Below are 22,235 nucleotides of genomic sequence, written 5' to 3' on the forward strand. Positions count from 1 at the left end.
CTCTAAAAGTTGTTCTCACTGCAGTAGAAAATTCATTGGATCCCTGTTTGCCCACCCTCAGCCACAGACAAGAGGCAACACTCAAGTAGCACCGAGACGTCTGGTGTGTTTTTACTTCTGCCATAGTTACAACTTTTCAAGCTTTTAGGTTTAGGCTAGATGAAAAGAGAGAAGAAGACGATGACAGATGACATTTACCAAACGCAACGTTTAAATTACTTTTCTAGTTTTCTTTGTTTGACTGTGGACTACGCTGGCAGTAAGGCTAAGTCCCTTCTTTCTTTTAAATTGTTGGTGGGCTTAGAAAAAAAAAAAAAAGTGTGGTGGACCAACTTTAAAAACAAAAGTCTATATAGTTTTTTTTTTAAAAAAAACACCTTAGTCCAAGCCACTTTGTTTTTTGTTTTTTCCTCGAAATCAATCCAAAGTCCAAACCACTCCCTGTATAGCAGCACAACACAGCATAGTTAAAAAATAAAAAGAAAAAAGAAAAAAAGAGCCTACAAAAAAGAGGCCTAAAGTATAGGTCTCCATAGATAAAAGCATTTACAATGAGCTTTTTATATTTAGATTTTCTTTTACAATCTAACAAAATTTATGAAAACACTCATTTAACAAGATCATTTCTCTACTTTATATTTAACTCTTGTCATAGATGCTTTTTATATTCTAAAAGATGCTCCCTACATTCCAAGAGCCAAAAAGTTAAAGTTAAATAATTTTTAAGCTTATTTTTTACCCTTCTCTCTCTCTTGATTGGCTTAAAACTAATAAAATAATAATATTTAATTAAGGTAGAGAAAGATACAGAGAATTTGATATTTGACTCATTTTTAAATTGGCTCCTCTAAGATGTCAAATTTAAAACAAGAGATAAAAAAAGGCATTTACACTACAAAGTAAAATTAATAATTGCAATTTAGAATTCTACGAAATTTTAAAGTCGTTCTTTTAGTCTGTCAATTTTTTTTTTTTTTCTTTAAACCTTCAACAGTTCGAATCAATTGCTTTTTGAAAATTTCCTTTTCCTAAAATGTTTTATGTATATAATCAAACTTTAATATTGATTAAGTTTTTATATTTATACTGCTCAATTAGATTAATTATTTATGAATATATATAGTTTTTGTTACAGATTTTAACTGTATGAAATATGTAATTGTAGTTACTTAAGAATATAAAGAATAACAATGATTTCATTGACCTCCAATCAAATTTTAAATGAGCTCGTATCGAGATAGATTTATATAACAAATCTATTAGTATATCATTTCTTTAAAAAAATTCTGATCAATAGAGACTAAAATTCGAAGAGCTTGATAACATAAATTGTATTTTACATTTATATATATGTTTAAATAATAATTAAGTTTTGTTGAATTCTTTATTTATTTCATTAGTTATATTTTTTCAAATATTTTTAAGAGTAATGCTAGGTACCATCTTTTTATTCTCTTAAAATCTCCATAAAGTTGATGTGGCTTTCAAAATCACCATTACATCAAAATTCAAGTATGATTTATCTAAAATTTAATGTTGATTTTAAAAGCCACATCAGTTTTAGGAGAATTTTAGGAGGATAAAAAGATGTACCTAGCATTACTCTATTTTTAATTAACTTTTTTTATTTCATTCATAAAATTTTTTAAAAAAAATTAAAAAATTGACCATCCTCAACCAAAATCTTGGCTCCACCACTGAGTCTCCAACACCAAAGTTAGTAAAAGCTCTTTGAGAAAACTAAGTAGATGTGGGACCGAACACACTCCGACCCTAAAGTCATTAAAAGCTCTTCGAAAAAACTAAATAAACGTGGGAGAGGAGAGAATGAGAGAACATAGCTATCTGAGCTATTTGATCAGCTTGATCTATTCTTGGCCAATATGGTAGCATTCATACCGAATAGGTGTTGTTTTCCATATAGGTCATAATTTACCCATATTACTCGCATGAATGGCTATTTAGGAATATCCTTGATTAGGTATATATATCACCAACAGAAAATATGATCGAGAGTAATTCAACCAAACAAAAAAGCATTTTCAGCTTCTGTCAAAAAAAAAAAAAGGTATTTTAAGCGGAATACAAACGGGACTAATTCAAACTGCTCGATAAGTAACGAATTTGTTTACAAGCGATCCAAAAAAGAAAGATCACATCGGACATTATTACAGCTCAATGTCTATTGTTTTTTCTTGCGGTTGCCCGTGAAATCCTGCATGGGCACATGCAAATTAAGCAACCAATTGCCACGGCCAAAAGTTCCACAATATTATCCAACTTCTATATAATAAGCCCTATATAGTTAAAAGCTTAAATCAACAAACTTTTCTCCCATTATCTTGTATGTGATGATGATGATATCTCCCATTATCTTCATCGTTTCTCTCCTGCTTTCCTCCTCCTGCCATGCTGCAGTGCAGGACTTCTGTGTAGCTGACCTCACAACTCCTGAAAGCCCAATAGGCTACGCTTGCAAGAAGCCAGAAACGTTGACGGTGAATGATTTTGTTTACTCCGGCCTAGGCGTTGCCGGAAACACCTCAAATCTTCTTAAAGCTGCAGTGACCTCAGCATTTGTCACAGAGTTTCCTGCCCTGAACGGGCTTGGAATCTCTTTGGCTCGGCTGGACTTGGCGGTTGGTGGAGTTGTGCCAATCCACACACACCCTGGAGTTACAGAAGTTGTACATGTTGTGAGTGGGAAAATCACCGCTGGGTTTATTTCCGGAGCTAATAAAGTTTACTATAAAACTCTGAACAAGGGTGACATAATCGTTTTTCCTCAAGGATTACTACACTTCATAGTGAATGCCCAAAAAACTCCAGCTGAAGCATATTTTAGCTTCAATAGTCCAAGCCCAGGAAGCCAGCTTGTGGACTTCGCTTTGTTTGGAAATGATTTTCCCACTGAATTGGTAGCAGCAACTACTTTCCTTGACACTGCTCAGATTAAGAAGCTTAAAGGCGCTCTTGGGGGCACTGGTTAATTAATTAAGAAATTGAAGAGTCTTGTGAATGGCTTTAATTTGTATATATATATATATATATATATATATATATATATATATATATATATATATATTGCTTCTACAAATTTGAAGAATTGTATGCTTACTAAGTGCCTTCTGTCTTTTAAAGCAACATTAATTCTGTATTTTTGTTCAAGGGAATTAATTGCCTTTGATCAAGCCAGATGAATAAAATGCACGAGCTGTCTTTTGTGTACGGTTTGTTTTTTTTTTTTGGCCCTATATGTTATTCTAAGTGGGAACTATTCCAAGTACACCCTTGACAAACTTACTAGCTAAAATAGTTTTTTTTTTCCACATTTCTTTATTTTAAATAGAAAATTGTGTTTTTTAACTAAATATTTGTTGAGTAGGATGTGAACACTACAAAATTAACTCTAGAATTATAAGTGGCAAGTTTGTATTCAGGAATTACGCGCCTTATAAATACATATCGAAAATGAAATGTTTGGAGACCATTTTCAATGACCATAGTAGAAATTATGATGATTCAGACCTCTGAAGATTTGGTTTTAAAATCATTAAGCGTCAAACTAACATTATGATAACCTTAACAGTCACTTTGTATGTTTCCAACTGCCAATAGCAATTTCCTTTTACCTTCCATTTAGAATCATAACTTTTGTTTCAGCAGGCTCAAGTTGAACAGTGACAAGGAACATAGTTTTCTTTTAGTCTAACTCGATCGGTCTATAAAATTGTCATGTATGTGTTCTTATTCCTTAACATGTGTTGTCATCCTAGAAGCCACCCACTAGATAAAGATAAACAACAGCAAAGCAGAGCTTATATATATATATAGTGCTAGTTAAAGATAATGATAGTGTACATATGTGATGATGTTTCCGCCATAAATTTTTATACTATATATCAAACTCTTCTTGTATTAAGTATTGCAAGATTACCATCAAGGACGGTAGTTCAATGACCCAAAGAAATCTCTAAAGTAGTTGAGCATGTACTAGGGCGTGATTTTGAATCTCCGCAATAGAGAATCTCCATATATGTCTGATTGATATTAGCCACTTGGTTTCCATTGATATCCTGGTGGGGCTGGGTCAGACTATGGTTCAGTTGAACTTGAGGAGCGCCTGCAGTTCCTATCGCCTAGGCTTCTCCTATGCGGTTCCCAACGGGTAAGTGCTATTATGGTCACACTTAGGTAGGATAGCCACAATTGGTCTTCCCGGCCTACCATTTTGATTTTTTTTTTAAAAAAAAAAAAAAGTATCCAAGAACATATAATTAATATTTTGAATCAAACCATTCTTCCAATTGGGTGTTAACTTGTTTATGGTATATATCAAAGCAATTAAAGACAAACGTCTAACCCTATGGCGGCCACCTAATCTTCCTTAATTTATTCGACCACTAGTGCAAACAACACTGCCCTGAATCGCCTAATTAACTTATTTGGTGATAGGTGGCCAACAACTTTTTGGGTATGTAGATGGGAAAAATCGATCTTAGTTCCCCCTAAGTTCATGATCAGCATGCCCTTTGATATCCTCAATGATATCCTGCCTAAATTTATAGAATCAACACGTTGATTTCCTCTGTTTCAGAAGCAATCGATCTTATTAACTCAGGTGGTTGGGCTTTCTACATCTCGAGAAGTATGGCTTACTTAAAGGCACGAATGCAAATCAGATATCAATTAAGAAAGGTAATCTATCTATCTCAGACTACGTACTTCCAAAAGCTAGGTCAAATCATTGGCTAACTGATGGTATACTTGCTGCCATTGGCCACCCATTGCAAGAATTTCCAATCACTTCATTGATCGAATATTCCACGTACATATGATTCATTGATCACTTCCATTACTAGCTACACAAGTAAGATGACATTTTTGGCCACCTACCTACTCAGCCATGAAATGAGACTTTAGCAGCAAAATTCAGTTGACTATTGCATCGACATATATATATAGCCACCAAATCTGACTCTAATTAATATAATCGGCACATGCTTTTTTAATAAATGTTATCCAACTCTGTTAATATTATTAAAAAAAAGCAGTTTCTCTCATAATCAAAAGACAGATAACAATTTTATAAACCCCAATTTGTGTTAAACATATTAAGTACTGAAATTCAAACCTTAATATGTTTGTTATGATATCATCATATTTGTTTCCTTCTAGTCCTGGTCTTTGACATTTGTTATCTCTTTACGTGTAAATTAATATAATTCTCTTTTTAAACACACACAAAAACAAAAAAGTGACGGCATGGTTGATGGTCTAGATCATTTCTTATATCGGGAACATTGAATTATTGTCTTTATATTATTATTTTGTCTGGTAGATCAATTATAACATTAATATTATGAGTAGTGATTTTTAGTTCGCCAGCATGTTTGAACAGTAAGCACGCCAGTATTAAAATATTATTAAAATAATATTTAAATAGTAAAAATAAATAAAATAAAATAATATTTTAATATCGACGTGCTTACTGTTCAAGCACACCAGTGTACTAAAAATCACTACTCTAATATTGTAAATCAATAAAACAATATATATAACAGCCACATGTGGAAGGTGGCCGCCCGGCTAGCAAATAATTCGTTTGCAAGCGAAAAAGAAAGATCACACACGACGTCACGATTACAGCTCAATGTCTGTCGCTGAATATTTTCTTTTTGCTGTTGCTTTAAGCGAAAACAATCGGGAGTAATATATATAGACCATAAAAGCTTAAACAAACAAACATGCACGATATTGCAGATGATATCTCCCATTATCTTCATCTTTTCTCTCCTCCTTTTCTCCTGCCATGCTGCTGTGCAGGACTTCTGTGTGGCCGACTTAACAGCTCCTGACACCCCCGCAGGCTACGCTTGCAAGAAGGCTGCAAATGTGACGGTGGATGACTTTGTTTTCTCCGGCCTAGGCGTTGCCGCAAACACCACAGGTACTTTTAATAAAGCGGCAGTCACTCCGGCATTTGTGGCGCAGTTTCCTGGTTTGAACGGGCTTGGGCTTTCTTTTGCTCGCCTGGACATGGAGCCTGGTGGAGTTGTGCCAATCCACACACATCCTGGAGCTTCAGAAGCCATACTTGTTTTGGAAGGGAAAATCATCGCTGGGTTTGTTTCCTCGGCTAATACGGTTTACTATAAAACTCTGAAGAAAGGTGATGTCATGATTTTCCCCCAAGGATTACTACACTTCCAAGTGAACGCCGGAGCAACTCCAGTCCAAGTATTTGTTAGCTTCAGTAGTGCAAATCCAGGTCTCCAGATTCTGGACTTATCTTTGTTTTCAAACGATTTTCCCTCTGAATTGATAGCAGCAACAGCTTTCCTTGACATTCCTCAGATTAAGAAGCTTAAGGCCTTTTTTGGTGGCACTGGTTAATTAATTAAGGTCTTAATTAATTTGGAGATCTGCGTACCATGAGTGGTCTTTGTAATTGTACGTACCTATTGCTTTACAAGTTTGACGTGTTTTGTGTTATTCCATATATGTGGAAGCTATTCCAAGAAATTAAAGCATCGATTAAATAATTAAATTTGCATATTTTTATTAAGCTCCGTTTATTTCGGCGTAACGTGATTTTTTTGAAAATATTTTTTGTATTTTTTGGTGTTTGGTGCAACGAAAAATAATAGTCAATGGAGCCTTAATTTAAAAATTTTCAAGAAAATCTTTCGATGGAAAACATTTTAGTTAAAAACAAACAGAGCCTTAATTTAAGCAGTACTCAAGACAAAACGACTTAAACGCTCTCTTCTCTCTCTCCTGAGAGAAGTCTCTCCTTTTTTTCTGCATTTTCCACCTCCTCGGTGAGGCTCTCCCTCCGCACAGTGCGGTTCTTTCCGGGGGAGGAGGGAGAGACTTTGCTCTCTCCTTCCTCCCTTCTTCCCCTCCACCTAGCGTGGCCATTTCCCTTCCCCCCTTCGTCGCCATTTCTTCTTTTTTTTTCGCCTAAGCAGCGGTGTTGCCGTTCTGCCCCCTTCGGTCAACTCCGCCCCGCCTGGTCTGCCCCCTCTGGCCTCATTCCACCCCCTGCAATTTCGCCATTCTCAATTCTATGGTGGTTCTCAGCTCCGAAATTCTCCCAGTCAGATTTGTCAACCTCCGTTCCTCCATAGCTCCAACGCGCCCCACCAAGGTCTTGCCTATCCTCCTAGCTTCCCGTCGAAGTCTTAATCGCCCTGTTCCAGCCACCACACGCCGCCGCGTGCACTTCGAGCTATTGCCAAAAGCTCTCCTGCCACCTTATGCTCTGTTCCAGCCGCTATTCAATGGGCTTTTTCCTGCTTCTTCTTTTTTTTTTTTTCCATGTATTTTTATTTTTCTTGTATTTTGCAACTCTTTTTGTTGTTGTTTGCTGCTTGTTGATTTTGTGGGTTGTTGTCTCCTTAGGCTTTGGTGTTTTGATCATTTCGTAGAGATTTTTGTAATCGAATTTGTGGTGGTTCCACTCTTTCTTGCAGTCCCTACATCAGACTATGACAGTACATTTTCGGCTTTAGCCTCTTCACAGTAGTTGTTGCTGGTTCTAAATGGGGGTTAAGATAGGTTTGCCTTAATTTGTGCCCCTTTTGCTTTTGTAACCACCTTGTACGGCCCTTTGAGAGGACCGGGTCATTTAGTTGTCCAATTTTCTAACTATTGTAATTATTTTGCGCTGTTTTAGTCTGTTTTGGGTCTGTTGTTGGGGAGCCCACCCCATTTTTCATTTTTAGGACCACTCACTTCTTCTTCTGTTTGGATTAGAAGTGGGAAGAATCCCTCCCTATAACCCTTTCCTTATTTAATTAGAAAAAACAAAAAAAAAAACAAAAAACAAAACAAAAACAAAGCCTTAAGGTAAAAATTTTTATATATGATATTAGAATTAGAGATCATGAGTTTAAACCATGTTTCCGTCATTTTATTACTCCCTCTAAATTAAATAATTAAATTTACATATTCTTATTAATTAACTTTTTAAAATAAGCTGTGATTTAACATATAGCAAATCGACCTTAGTTCTTGTTTAATATGACATGATTTCCAATTAATTCCAAGTTGTCTCTGAATCCCTCCTAAGTTGAACAAATGTTTTAAACAGGGGAGGATATATAGGGCATCAATTCTAGCTATCATTGAAACACATCATTCCAACACCAAATTATGGGTGTCAATGCAGGCGGTTATTTAACCGCCCGCTAACCACTATAACCGCTAACCGTCTTAACCGCTATAACTGCCTAACGGTTAGCGTAACCGCTTTTTTATATAATATATTTTTATAATTATAATTATAATAATATTTATACATATAACATAATCAATCGATCATTAATAATAATTAAATCAAATTTTTGTTTTAGATAATTAAATCACAATTTGAGTATTAATATATTATCACTATAATTTATATGATTATATCACATGATCAATTGATCATTAAATTATTTGATTATATAATAACAAATTATACAAATATACTCATAAGTCATAAGTATGCAAGTTCATACTAATACAACAATGAACAATTAAGTATCTAGAGACTTAATTCCAATGTATGTTATCAACTTCTAAGTCCATATATGTTATAAATTATAATTATACATTACACATATATGCAATTATGCATATTGAATAATATAAATGTATAAGATCAATACTTAATCATATGATTCAATGACAATTCAAATATTTTATTCAAGTTAATCATATTATTAATGTACAATGATAATGTGATTCGTATAATATCAAATTAAGTAATTGATATTGGATTAAACAATGTGTTACTTATAACCACAATTGAAGTATTAATGTATTATCATTCTAATTTTAGTAATTTATATATTATCATTATAATTGATATGATTATATCACATGATGAATTGATCATTAAATCATATGATTATATAATAATAAATAATACATATATAATATGACATAACTCATAAGTCATAAGTTTACAAATTAATCATATGATTCATATTATTCATGTACAATGATAATCACAATTGAATTAAACAATGTGTTACTTATAACCACAATTGAATTAAAACATTATTAAATACTTTATACTTAGAAAACATATATCACACTATCTTAGATTCTTAGATCTAAGATAATTTTATTAAATTAATATGAATTGTGATTTGTGAGTTAATATGATCATATAATTTAAGTATGAGTGTATGACCATTAGATCATTTTGAATTTAGGACTTAAGAGTTTGTCCACATCATTTGCTAGAGGACCAAATGAGAGTATGTTATGTACCAGGATTGATAAAGTATATGTTTTATTTGTATCATTTAATGTTTTATTTGAACTTTATATATATATTTTTTTATATGTTGTGTTGAACATTTGTTTTATATGTTGTGTGTTTTTTTTAAAAAATAAATAAATAAATTTTTTTTTTTAAAAAAAAAAAAAAGTTAACAGGTTATGATTTAATATTTAAAGAATTTTTTTTAAAGTACAAATGTAAATTTGGGGTAAAATATTTTTGATTTTTCAATATGGGCTCTCTTTATAGCAATTTGGCCCAAGAAGACACTAAAAATGCAAAAAACAAATGAGGGTAAAAAATACTACAATGATAAAAAAAAAAAATAATAAAAAACCCAAAAAGCCCAATTTTGAAAAAGCGGTTATAGCAGGCGGTTACTTGTTTTACTAACCGCTAACCGGTAGTTAACCGTTAGGCGTTTATGTTTGCGGTTAGTAAAATTTAATAATCGCTAAGGTGGTTACAATTAGCGCTTTTTGTCAATAATCACTAACTGTAACCACATTGACACCTCTACACCAAATGGACTGGAATAAGAAAATGGGAGGATAGAGTATATATTCTAAGGCTACAAAACTTCCCCCTTCCCCTCTCCCATATTGAATAAAAAAAAATTAAAAAAAAAAAAAGGCTACACAACTTTAAAACAATCATTAAAGTAGATATTTTATTATTTTAACCCTTTCTAATCACATTGGCAGAACCTTCGTTTCTGTGTGTGTTCAAGCAAAGGATTTTGCAACTTTAGACGACAGCACACCTTCGCTAAACGACTTCCCGTCTTCCAAATTCGTACCTGAAATGGGAGCCCTCTCCAATCTCCATAGCCCATCGCTGGGATCAGGCCGTGTTATTGGGCTTAGGCTTTGGGCTGGAAATGCGTGGCTCTTGCCTATGGGTTCACACCACACAATCACCCAATCACGGGGCCTTAGGAATTGAGGTTTTAACTTATAAGGGATAAATTTCTCCACAAAATTCAATCAAAAGATTTTTTTTTTTTTTTTTCAACTCAATCTATTAAATTGACATATATTCATAATATATGTGATTCTCAAGTATATTTTTAATAAAACATATGATTTTTACATTAAATTCAATTTAAAAACATTTTATTCAATATAGATAACATAAGATTTTAAGCTCGTTGATCAAAATCATCGAACCCTTTTGTCTATAATGCAAAATATATTGGTTAAAAAAGTGGATTTGGCGTAGGATTGGAGAATAGGGTTTTTTTTTTTTTCCTTTTCTTCTATGTGATCCCTTCCACTATTTAGATCGAAAAATAGAAAGACTCGCGAGAAGAAATTGTTTCAAGCGGCCCATTTGGCGATTAAATGCGCGGTAAGATTAGCTTTTTCTGCCAACTTTGATTGCCTTCCAATTTGTGAATGCCTTGAGAGAGACAGGTTGATATCTCTGACTATCAGAACAATATGCCATTCTCCCATGATTAAAAAATTCCCTTCCAAAATGAGAGTTTGAGAACCCAAGCTAGCCAACTTGATTGGACCAAATTAATTAATAATAATAATTATAATAAATAATAATAACAACAACATACCCACTACAGCTAAGATGCGTATAAGTTTTGGTCCCACTCTCACATTAAAATCCCTGCATCCCTCCAACTAATGAGATGCTTAGAGGGTAAGATTCCTTGAAACTGTTGTTCCAAAAGTTGTCCTTTTTTCACTAATTTCCTTGTAATAATTCATGGTCTTATCCAAAATTCTAAATTCCTTATGCATACTCCTTGTTTAGCTTGAAGATCGAGCTCACCTCTCAAGTCACAATCAATCAATGTTGCACTAAGTATCAAATTATGCATCTCTTGCAATATATGCAATTTCTTTTTCTTTTTCTTTTTCTTTTTCTTTTTCTTTTTTAATAAAAAGGATTAAACACATAATTAGTACAGGTGATCGGACTTTATATATATATATATATATATATATATATATATATATATATATATATATATATATACTTGGGTTTTTCTTAATGTTTTTGTTTTGAGAATAGAAAAAAAAAAAATAGAGAAGAAGAATATTTTAACAAACAGATTTTAGATTTTTTTTTTTTTTATCAATTATGTATTTATCCCTGTAAATAAATAATTGTTAATTCATTCTAAAATTCATATAATTTTTTTGATCAAAAGTAAATCTCATGTATCAATTATGTATTTACCCCTTTAAATAAATAATTATTTAGGGAATTAATGTTTCACCATCAACAAATACAATATAAAAAAAAAATAAAAAAAGTAATGTTATATGCTATATTTTTATCTTATAATGCTGACATAATAGTCTTAATTTTTTTTTAATAAATATTAATTTAAAAAATAATTAAAATTGCATCAATATTATAGAATAATTGTGAAATAAAAATATAATTTATTTAAAATAAAAAATAGAGGAAGATATGTATGTGTACGTAGGGAACAGAAATAATTGGATTATTGGAGTCAAGTGGGATATCTACAAGTCTACAACAACTACATGAGGTGGAATATTTGGAAGGACAGGGACAAAACAGTAAAAATAACAAGTCAGGAGATAACAAATCAGCCAGGTGAACAGGTTGGCAAATGGAAAACAAAAGGAAGGGGAGCTTGGCTGGCTCTGAGCGAGAGAGAGAGAGAGGTCTCTCTCTCTGCTTGACATCTCTCATGCCAGTCTGTCATATCTCTCTCTCTCTCTATAAAACTGGCTTTCTCTCTCTAGATATGTATTTAGTATATAGACATTATGGAAAGCCTCTATATATATGCATATACATATTCTTCTATATATCTACGTTTGGTCCTGCTTTCTGGCTCTTGAATTTTAGAGAGAGACGGCAACACCATGAGTCTCTTCGGCCTTGGAAGCAGGTATCTTTTAGCTTATTATAGCATTTTTCATTCAACTCTTTTTATGTTTTCCTTAAATAGAGTTTTTCTATTTCATGTTTCATTTGGGACATGCATTTCGACTTTGTCATGAGTTACTACTTTGTTGTGTGATTGAGTGACCGTCCGAAGACAATCCCAGATTTTGTTTGAGGAAAAGCATCATGGGTTTTGCTTTGATTATAGAAATCAGAATGTTTGTAAGTTTTTTTTTTTTTTAATTGTTGCTGTGGATGAGGTAGAATCTGTAAACTTCGATGATTCGTATATGACATGTTTCTTGAGGTGTGAATTGTTTCTGTAACGAATGTAAAGCTCCAATCTTTGCTGGTGTTGCTGAGGTTTGTGGACAGCTTAGGAAAATTCTAGCCGGTTTCTTGAGTGTCTTGGTAGATTTCAGATTATTTAACAAAAAGAAAATCGCGAATCATGTCTATATATATATATATATATAGACATGATTATGATGTCATTGGCTGCTGCAGTCTGCAGATGATGTTAGGGATTAACTTCGACATTTAGTACAGCAATAGATGCATTAGAGTTGTACATCAGATTGCGTGAACTTGCTGCTTTGGATGATATCATTGTCTTTATATAGGGAATTTCTGCTGCTAATCTTTGAGATTGTGTTTCATATGATTATTCTTCTCACGGATAGCTTGCCTGTGAAATCACTTTTTCGTTATATATATGCATAGTACTTTTATTTAACTTTAGAAGGTTTTTTTTTTCTCTTCTTCGTTTTTTGCTATCTGAATTACTACGTATCATCGAACTTTGATTTATGCAGAAACCAGAAAACATTCCGTCCTAAAAAGAATGCTCCCTCTGGAAGTAAGGTAGGTGTTCTGCTTTCTGGTTATGTAGATTTATTTATAATCTTTCTGTTGAGAATTTGCCTATTTTCTTGGCCTTATGCAATGTATCTGTTTAACAAAATAAAGGGTGCTCAACTTCAAAAACATATTGATGCTACCTTGGGTAGTGGGAATTTGAGGGAAGCCGTACGACTGCCTCCTGGAGAAGATATTAATGAGTGGTTGGCTGTAAACAGTAAGTGTAATGGAATGCACATATAGGATTATATAGACTCTGTTAGTGTGTGTGCGTGTAGACATAGATAGGAATTTGTTGAAAGATGGCTTCTGCAAGTTTTCTTTCTTTCATTATCTTTTTGAGACAAATTTTCATTTGAGTTCTACTATTTCCTGTTCTCTTGTGTTACAGCGGTGGACTTCTTTAACCAAGTGAACATTCTGCATGGTACTCTGACTGAATTCTGTACTCCAGTCAACTGTCCAACAATGACTGCAGGACCAAAGTATTTTTCTTGAGCCTTTAACCAAATTCTCTTCCTGATTTTAGTTGTGTAATTTTGATGCTTTATTGTGTTGTCAAGGTCCCTCGATAATACTTTTTTGTTAACTCTATGTACGAATCAGCTTTTGTATTTGCATGTCAGAGAGAAACTAATATGTGAACGGCCTTTAAAGCTCATGTCTTGATCAATTTAGTAATATAAGCTATTCACTATCAAGCTTAATATACCACTCTGTATATTACTTGCCAGATTTAGATGTAACTTAGTTCCTACAAGATTTCTTGACCATCTTGGCATGAAATGTTTTAGGTCCATCAAATATACCCATGTTCAGACACTAAAAGAGTCATAAAGTGGATATAGGAGGTATATGCAGGCTGATTGCAGAGCACAAAATATGCTGGTGTATGCTGGTGCCCATCAAATATACTTTTATCGAATTAAAACAGAAAGTGGAGGTTTATTGGACAAATCAGAAGTTGTCAGGAGGACTGGCCAAAGAAAGAAGCATTTTTGAAAGCTGAAATGGATTTTCTTTTGGCTTAAAGTTCAAATTTGAAAGAGAAAATTTCTGTGTTTCCTTGATAAGATACTTTTAATTAAGCATGTCGTTATCATTTTCTCCACCTCTACTGATAAGTTGGAACTTGGAAGTTCTTCTTCCTGCATATATTGATGATGCAAGTACTCATTTCGGTTATACTTTCCACAGATATGAATATAGATGGGCGGATGGGGTTACTATTAAAAAACCATTAGAGGTGTCTGCCCCAAAATATGTCGAGTATTTGATGGATTGGATTGAAGCTCAGCTAGATGATGAATCAATTTTTCCTCAAAAAATAGGTGAGTGAAGTTCTAGTGGTGCACTCTTTTGATCTTGGCACTATGTTTTATTTGAGTTATTCTGTACCACAGGGAATCAATCTATTTATATGTTATTTGCTACAGGGGCACCCTTCCCATCCAATTTCCATGAAGTTGTCAAGACAATTTTTAAGCGATTGTTCCGTGTATATGCGCACATCTATCACACACATTTTCAGAAGATTGTGAGTTTGAAGGAAGAAGCTCATCTCAACACTTGCTTCAAACACTTTGTTCTCTTTACATGGGTAAGTTTATGGTGTCAAGACTGTTGACTTCTTATGAAATTTGCTTATCTTAGTTTGAAACATGTGGCCTACAGGAAAATGGGGAATTTACTTTCTTTCCATCGCAACTAATTAGTATTTGTTTATGAGGGCAGATGCCATCTCTAGTAATACACATGATCCTTCTCCTTGTCTTTTCATATGCTGCATCCGACACCAAATTTTAAAGCTTGGAACCAACAACTTATGGGGTTAGAGTTTGTGTAACACCCCAATCCTATACTGAAAAAATGAATATAAACCACATAGAGTAGGTGGATTATTAAAGCACTCATGAATGTTAAGTCCTACACTACTTTTTTACTAAGTGATACTGGACTTTATAAGTGATTTTAGGAAACTTCAATTTCAACTTGACTAGTCATTTTAAAATGATAGCGCATACGTGCCTAGTGTTTTTCTTAGTTTATAACAAATAGTATCAGAGTCATCTAATATACTAGAGTACCGCATGACGTGTTCCTGACGAGAGGATATGAGGAATTTAAGGGAAATTAGGAGATGGTAACACCTTAGTCCCATATTAAGAAGATGAATAGCTCACATAAAGTGCGTAGATTATGAAGGCATTTATAAGTGCTAAGTCCTACATTAGTTGATTACTAAGTGAGATTGAGCTTTATAAATGATTTCGGGAAACTCTAATTGTAACTTGATTAGTCATTTTTTAGTGATAGCGCAGATGTAACTTGCATTTTTCCTGAATCGTTACAGTTTTGCTGAGACAACCATGTATTCATTTCTTCATAATTTTTCTTATAATTCTTTTGTTCAAAATTGACAGTCGGATGCTTTGCATTTCTGTTGTATTCCTTATAGCTTTTGGATTGGCTGCAGGAATTCCGCTTGATCGACAAAGGGGAGCTTGCACCTTTGTATGACCTTGTTGAGTCTATTCTACAGTGATCCGTCTTCTTTTTGTTTGATTTTCTTTTTTCCCTTTGTTTGAGTGTCTAGCTAGGTACATATTTTGGTGACTTTCTAATATGCATATAATTTTGTGGAATGAGATGCCTTCTTTTAGGACCCCTTCTTTTATTTATTTCTTGCGTATTGAATGGTTGAAAATTAATTTAATATGAATTTTTTCACCGGATGCCAGCCAAATTCATAATAACTCAAGCTGTATGTCAACAATTTACACACAAAAAAATTAAAAATAATAATAATAATAATAATAATTAAAAAAAAAAAAAAAAAAAAGAAGAAGAAGAAGAAGAAGCTGTATTTGATCTCTGTTTCCATTTCTTACTTCTTAAATATACTCTTTTTAAACTATTATTATTACTCAATTGTCAATGTTTCCTCTAAACCATAAACAATGGTCAATGTCCTCATGCCAGCAACAAGACTAAAATAACCGCAAAAATTTATCAATAAGACAAAGGGAGTGGCTTGGTTTTTCCCTTCTTTTTTTTTTTTTTTTTTTAAGAAAAAATAATTTCAAAAAAAAATAAAATTACACGGGTATTTTTGTATATATGGAGCATTACTCCTTCACTTTCCCTTAAATATATTACTAGTTAAGAGTTTTATGGCCAAAGGAAGTTGGACTTTTTTTTTTTGGTTAAATACCTGGGTTCAGAAGAATCATGAGAAAATGTCAATGTTAAGGTAAATGGAAGAAATAACCTTTTTTTTTTTTCTTTTTATATTTTCCCTCGAAAGGTTCGTCCTCATTGTAGAATTAAATTTCTCACAAAAAAGTTACAAAAACAAGAACCTTTATAATTTGACTCTTTAACTCTTTAGGCCAAGTATCTATCTTTACTAGGAAAAAAAAAATGTTAATTAAATAATGTTACATACTTAAATTTTGTCTCACTTATAAAAAAATTTAAAGGGTGATCAACACTGCTATATCAATTGTATGAAAGTGAGCTGAGAGTTGAGTATTTATAATTCCTACTCATGGTAACTTCTTCAACCTAGCTCTTCTTTTATTCTTCTCTTAAAAGAACGTGTAAATGAATTAAAAGAACAAAAAAAAGTAAAATTCTTCTAGAAAAATAAATCATATTTAATGAACACGCCATAATAGTTTTTGTCATTTTTCTTTTCGTTCCGATTAACAAATTTAACTAGTCTCACATATTGTCACAAGGCAAATTTTATAATTAAAACATGTAATTATTAATGAGAAAAAATTGGTCTAACATGAGCGCAAAGTAAACCTCAGACTATTTTCACTTTGCTATGTAGACTACAAGTCCTATATATGCTATAAAATTTTATTTATTCCGACTCATCTTTTCGAGTTAATGTTTTTCGCATTAAAAATGTGAGGATATCATTATAGAATTTTTTTTTTTAGAACTACCCTAAACAATTAAATTTACCTTACAAATCCGATATGCTAAATAGTTAAATTTACTTGTCAAATTTTATTACTTAATTTTTTTACCCATTTTGTGCCACGTGGCGTTCATGTGGACTATCACATTTCCTTCTTTCAAAATCACACCATCATAACATCTTGGTGATGCATGTCTAGCCTGGATATCAAGTGATTCAAGTGCTCCCCTTTGTTTTAATAGTTCATATTGAAGCATAGTGAAGCTGAAATATACCGTAAGGATAGCATAAAATATCTAGAACTCCAATACTTCCACTCGGATTTCTTGGTATCACTATGCTTGTTGCATATATTTACAAGAAAGTTTGAATTGTTCAAGAAGTAGATTATAATTACCACACCATTTATTCCCTTCAAGCATCATGTACTGACAGCAGATAATTATCAACAACAGGGTCATAAGTCTGCATATTTAACAGCCATAAGTGACAATAAGCAAAGCAGTTTGAAAGAGCATGACAATCTTTGAAATCACAACTTTCGTACTATTGACATCTTGAAACAATACAATCCCTTTGGCATTATCTCTTGTGTCCCAATAGTTATTCATACTACAAAATTGGAGTACACACATTCAAACCCCTCCCCCCTAACCCGCGACCCCTCCTCAACTGATGCCCTACCAGAAAAGAAGAAAAAAAATTACAATTACGGTTTGATGTATGTAGCTTTGCAGGGAGAAATTTGAATTCATGGTATGAATGTTTTCTTTTCTGTTGTATCTCTTGAGAGTGGTAAGACTGAGCAGTCCGCAGGCACCTTAAATTAGTCGGCCACGATCATGACTTCATTGTTATGGTTCCATACTAACCCAAGGAAATTTTTTCACCTATAAGCAGGAGCATTTCTTTCTATCAACATGTTTTGTCATTCTTTCTTGTTTCACAAATACATCCTGGAAGGGGATTCGCATAAAAACTTTCCTCCAGCTTGGGAAACTCCCCAGGCTCTCTTAGATATGGAGCTCCAACACGGTCTTCGTGAAGCTTTTTCACTCTGGAACTAAATTTCTTCCAGGAGATTTTTCCTTCATCAAGCTTATCAACAAGGTTTACAAAATTCATCCTAAATGAACAAAATGGAAATTATCATACAACTGCAATTTCGATGTGGAAAAATCAATACAGAAATAGAATGAAAACCACCAAATCAGACATCTTAGCAGAATTCAATAGGAAATAGTTTAGAGGATTACTTGTCAGGATTGATGGTCTTCTTGAAGTTCTCAAAGCGCCTATGACCTTGAACTGCCTTTGCCATATTGCCGTCATAAGTATAAACAAAGACGTCACTCTGAAGGGCAACAACATAGTCTATTCCAGCCAACATGTTCTGATGTTTCTTGAAAGGCCTCAACTCTTCTTCTGTAGAGAGAGTGGAATGGGAGAAGATGTTGGGGAAGCTATCCTTAAGGTATTGCATAGTTCTATTACCATAAGCTTCACCAGCTACTAAGTAAATCCTGGTGCTGGATGGAAAACCAAGCCCTCTGAGCAGAAGGCCTGTTTCCCTAGGGGTCAATGGGCAGCCTCCAAGCAACCTTCTTTCTGCCCCATTAATCTCTTTCTCCTTCCAGTGGCTGACTTCATACCGCATATTTCGTAGCTCATCATCTTCTTCTGCAGTCAAATTATGACTGCAGCCTGTAAATGCAAGCATATCTTTCTCATACCTGTTATATAAAGAAATAAGTTTGATTCATTAAAGGGGTTGGGGACAAGATAATGTAAACTTACCTAAATTAACCCAACTTTATCACAGCAATAAAACAGTTTTAATCCCGGTACAAAGGTTAACAAAAAAGCAGGCCTTGGAAATTGAGCCAAGCACAAGCAAAAGTTTGTCCAGCCTGAGCATTAATCCACAGAAAATCACCATATAATCAGGAATCCCATAAGTCCATTTAGGACTCTCTTTTTTTTATAGCCCATTCCAGGGAGCAGTGATTTATAAAACCATCTGTTCCATAAAACCCAAAATCGCATAATGGAAGGTTAAGCACATCATTTCAAAATGATGCCTATGAGATTAGGGACAAGATAAATTTCACACTGACGCCATGGATTCCTACAATAATTGGATATGAGCAAATAACTTTGATGTTTATACCCATTTATTCTCCATTATCTATAAATCAAAATGGTAGAGAAGTCTATGAGCAGAATATAAAAGTTTAAACTTCAAGAGGAAGTTCAATATCAAATTTTAACGGGGAAATAGAAACAATAAACAAACAAACCGAAGAAAGCAGAGCCAAATGATTAAATCAGCGCATGTTTTATCAGCAGAAGATGAATTATGCCAAACACACCCAGAAGAAACAGGAAAAAAAAACTAGTCTCAATATTTGTAAGATATATAACTATCAAAACTTGCCTCAAATGGAGAGCAAGGTAAGGACTTCCATTCTGTCGCATTCTAGAAACCAATGTGTTGCCATGCGCTTCTATTGGAGCTGAATATTTCAATGCCTTATAATTGGCACGGCACCTCAGTTTTTGTATGGAACTTGGGATATCGTTGTTGGCAAGCCGAGAATCAGTATGAGTGAAATAGATCACTTTGTGCCGCTTCAAAAGAGGGAGGACCTCAGTCTTATAATAGGTAACCTGAAAAAAAAATGATAAATAACTGACTGTTATCAATCTAGAGACTAGAACTGGTAATAATAAAATGAGATGCAAAGCATGGGATGTTCGAATTGTGTTGAAGCATATGGCTCATTCATGCATATCGTGTAACATACCAGAGTGTCCTAATATCTGACAAGTGAATCTTTTTCATGATACTTATATGCCAAAAGGACCTGACACATCGCTTATAGCCATATCACTTATTGTGTGTGGAGAAAATACTGTCCTGCCTTTGGGGGACAGCCTCATATTATATTCCATTACACATTAAAGAACGAGTGATTCAAGATAGACAAGTTTGTTTGACCTTGGACCAAGATATTGGTGTTTTGTTGAAAGGCTCAAGTACAGCATATGCAGGTGGCAACGTCTCTACTATGTGAATATCATCCTTCAGGGTTTCAATGAAGTGTTGCCAATCAAACAGATCTTTAAAGCCACTGCAAATATACATATATGAAATCAGTTAGCTCAAAGTATACAAATGGCAAGATATCATATAAATTTTAAGCAGCACAAGAATAACCCTTCTTGTAGTAGTGGGTAGTAAGACATCTTCTCTTCAAGGGACAAGAGATGAATCAAGGGCTTCCTCTGGGGATGCATAATTCTAACATTTACCAGAGAATACAGTGCTTAAATTTTTAAATCATCAGGAATTCTTTTCCAAGAGCCACGCAAAAGGCAGGCTCAAAGATGTCATTTATTTATTTCTTTCTTAAGAAATGAAAGAGAAAAAACAATAAATTTTTCAGTGTTATATAGTGAATCCTTTCAATATATAACCGATACCAATAGTAAAAGTACAAAAACAAACCAACCTCTCATCAGCCCAGAAGGAGGCGTGATCAAGCGAAGGCAGGACAAGTGATGCCTTCATAACCTTAGCAACAGCAACCATATCACAAATCTGCACTCTAAAATTTTGATACATCAGACTGGTTGAAATTAACAGAAGTCTTCAGAAACAATAAAAACACACAATATCCAGACCCCAAATCTCATCTGATTCAAGCCGCCGTTGGCATTTACAATAAGGTAGCCATTTGTCATTGCATCTGGCCCTGTCAAAAGAAGCAAAAACTGGGAAGTAAGAGAAAGCAATAACCATGGAATCACAAAAAACACAACGCAAACACATGAAAGATAAAAGAAAGAAAGATGCATATCATACTTTTGTGACTTCTTGGCCGGTTGATGCACTGGGTGAAATTCCCACTATGGGGTGGCGACCAGATACTTGAGTACTGAACAAGAAGTATAGACACGAGAAGCAATTAACATACCCTTCGAGAGGCATTATCCACCGTTTTGTTCTCAAGATAACCAATTTTTAGAATATTGTTTTCCAATTTTTTGACTTTGTGAGAAACAACCAGAGCCAAGTGATTAAATAGTACGCTTAAATATAGACTAGAAACTTACTTCAGCCACGCCGTTTTGGCTGCTAACTACACCCGAGGCAACCATTTTTAAAGTCCGTTCGACATCATTTCCTCCCTCCCTATATTCACGAGGTCTCCGATCCCTTAGATTTAGATCAGTGATGGGGTCAGTTGAATCCTATTTAAAAAGATTGAACATTTTAGGTGAGATTAAGCATGCATCCAAAAAAAAAATGACATGCAAGAGCACACAGAAACGCAGACAAAAGAGTCAGCCATGTCATCAAATGTCTAGCAATCAAGTAAAGGAAGTTAAGTTGTATCAAATATGAGAACCGAGAAAGAACCCAATAATCGCAAGATTAATGTAACAGACGCAAACAAATAAATAAACATAGCATTGCATATATAACGCCACGTGATTTTCCAATTGGCAAAGAGAAACAACATCGATATATACAAACACAAATAGGACAACTTGAACCAACCTGATTGAACCCAGCTCTTTCAATGGCAGATCCAAACCAGCCAGTAGCACATATCTTTAGAAGGCCCAGAAACAGGCACATCCCACAGAACAGCAAGAACATCAAATGACCCAGCTTCTTCCTCTCCCTCAACCCAAACTCCACCACCACAGATCCGATAGGCTTCTTCAGCAAGCCCCTGACCACACCCCCATGAATCCTCTGGCTCACATGGTGGCTTTGCTTCAAGACTGACTCAATCCCATCAAGGCAAACCGAGTTGGTGCCCATTTCGGATCTGGGTGAGTTGAGGAGGAGGTCAATTTCATGGTGGGTGCTGAAACTGGTTCCATGACTGCTGTGGCTGTCGCTGTTAATGTTGTCACTGTTGTTGTTGTTGCTGATGTGGGTGCTGTTGTTGGTGATGTTGCGCTTGAATGAGTGCGCTCGACGAGTCATTGGACCCGAGAAGCGAGGGCTACTGACTCGCTGGGAGATGCCATCGCTGGTGTTATGGTGGTGGTGATGATGACCCATCCCCTCCCTCTGTGCATGTGTGTCTGCGAAAGCGATGTTGTTAGTGGTTGGATTGGAATGAGATCGCCATTAACGACCACTCCAGAGAGAGAGAGAGAGAGAGAGAGAGAGAGGGAACAAATTGAACAATGAAATATACGCTCCCACTGCTTCAGAAACTACGTATTAAAAGGATCAAAAGTTGTTGTTAAGAC

The 22,235-nt window shown here is 34.3% G+C and overlaps 4 protein-coding genes across 4 annotated transcripts; 3 read left to right on the forward strand and 1 right to left on the reverse strand.

Annotated features, from left to right (window-relative positions):
* The first annotated feature begins 2,351 nt into the window (after positions 1-2,351).
* On the forward strand, positions 2,352-2,990 carry LOC132166624 (auxin-binding protein ABP19a-like). Its single transcript, XM_059577472.1, has one exon. It carries the CDS (start codon positions 2,352-2,354, stop codon positions 2,988-2,990), a length of 639 nt encoding a protein of 212 aa, XP_059433455.1.
* Positions 2,991-5,733: 2,743 nt separating this feature from the next.
* Positions 5,734-6,568, forward strand: LOC132166210 (auxin-binding protein ABP19a-like). The gene has a single exon (XM_059576991.1). The coding sequence runs from the start codon at positions 5,764-5,766 to the stop codon at positions 6,394-6,396; it is 633 nt and encodes a 210-aa protein (XP_059432974.1). The 5' UTR covers positions 5,734-5,763; the 3' UTR covers positions 6,397-6,568.
* A 5,338-nt stretch (positions 6,569-11,906) lies between these two features.
* Positions 11,907-15,701, forward strand: LOC132165843 (MOB kinase activator-like 1A). The gene is made up of 7 exons (XM_059576524.1): positions 11,907-12,167; positions 12,979-13,027; positions 13,133-13,241; positions 13,416-13,509; positions 14,222-14,355; positions 14,461-14,624; positions 15,501-15,701. The coding sequence occupies exons 1-7, from the start codon at positions 12,142-12,144 to the stop codon at positions 15,567-15,569; spliced, it is 645 nt and encodes a 214-aa protein (XP_059432507.1). The 5' UTR covers positions 11,907-12,141; the 3' UTR covers positions 15,570-15,701.
* A 1,779-nt stretch (positions 15,702-17,480) lies between these two features.
* Positions 17,481-22,164, reverse strand: LOC132166045 (O-fucosyltransferase 35). Its single transcript, XM_059576794.1, has 9 exons — positions 21,526-22,164; positions 21,078-21,215; positions 20,827-20,899; positions 20,646-20,716; positions 20,474-20,562; positions 19,960-20,092; positions 19,396-19,628; positions 18,215-18,691; positions 17,481-18,084 (listed from the first exon to the last, which is right to left on the reverse strand). The coding sequence occupies exons 1-9, from the start codon at positions 22,039-22,041 to the stop codon at positions 17,874-17,876; spliced, it is 1,941 nt and encodes a 646-aa protein (XP_059432777.1). The 5' UTR covers positions 22,042-22,164; the 3' UTR covers positions 17,481-17,873.
* Positions 22,165-22,235: the final 71 nt, after the last annotated feature.

The sequence above is a fragment of the Corylus avellana genome, chromosome ca11 (assembly GCF_901000735.1).
Source record: "Corylus avellana chromosome ca11, CavTom2PMs-1.0".
Classification (NCBI taxonomy): domain Eukaryota; kingdom Viridiplantae; phylum Streptophyta; class Magnoliopsida; order Fagales; family Betulaceae; genus Corylus; species Corylus avellana.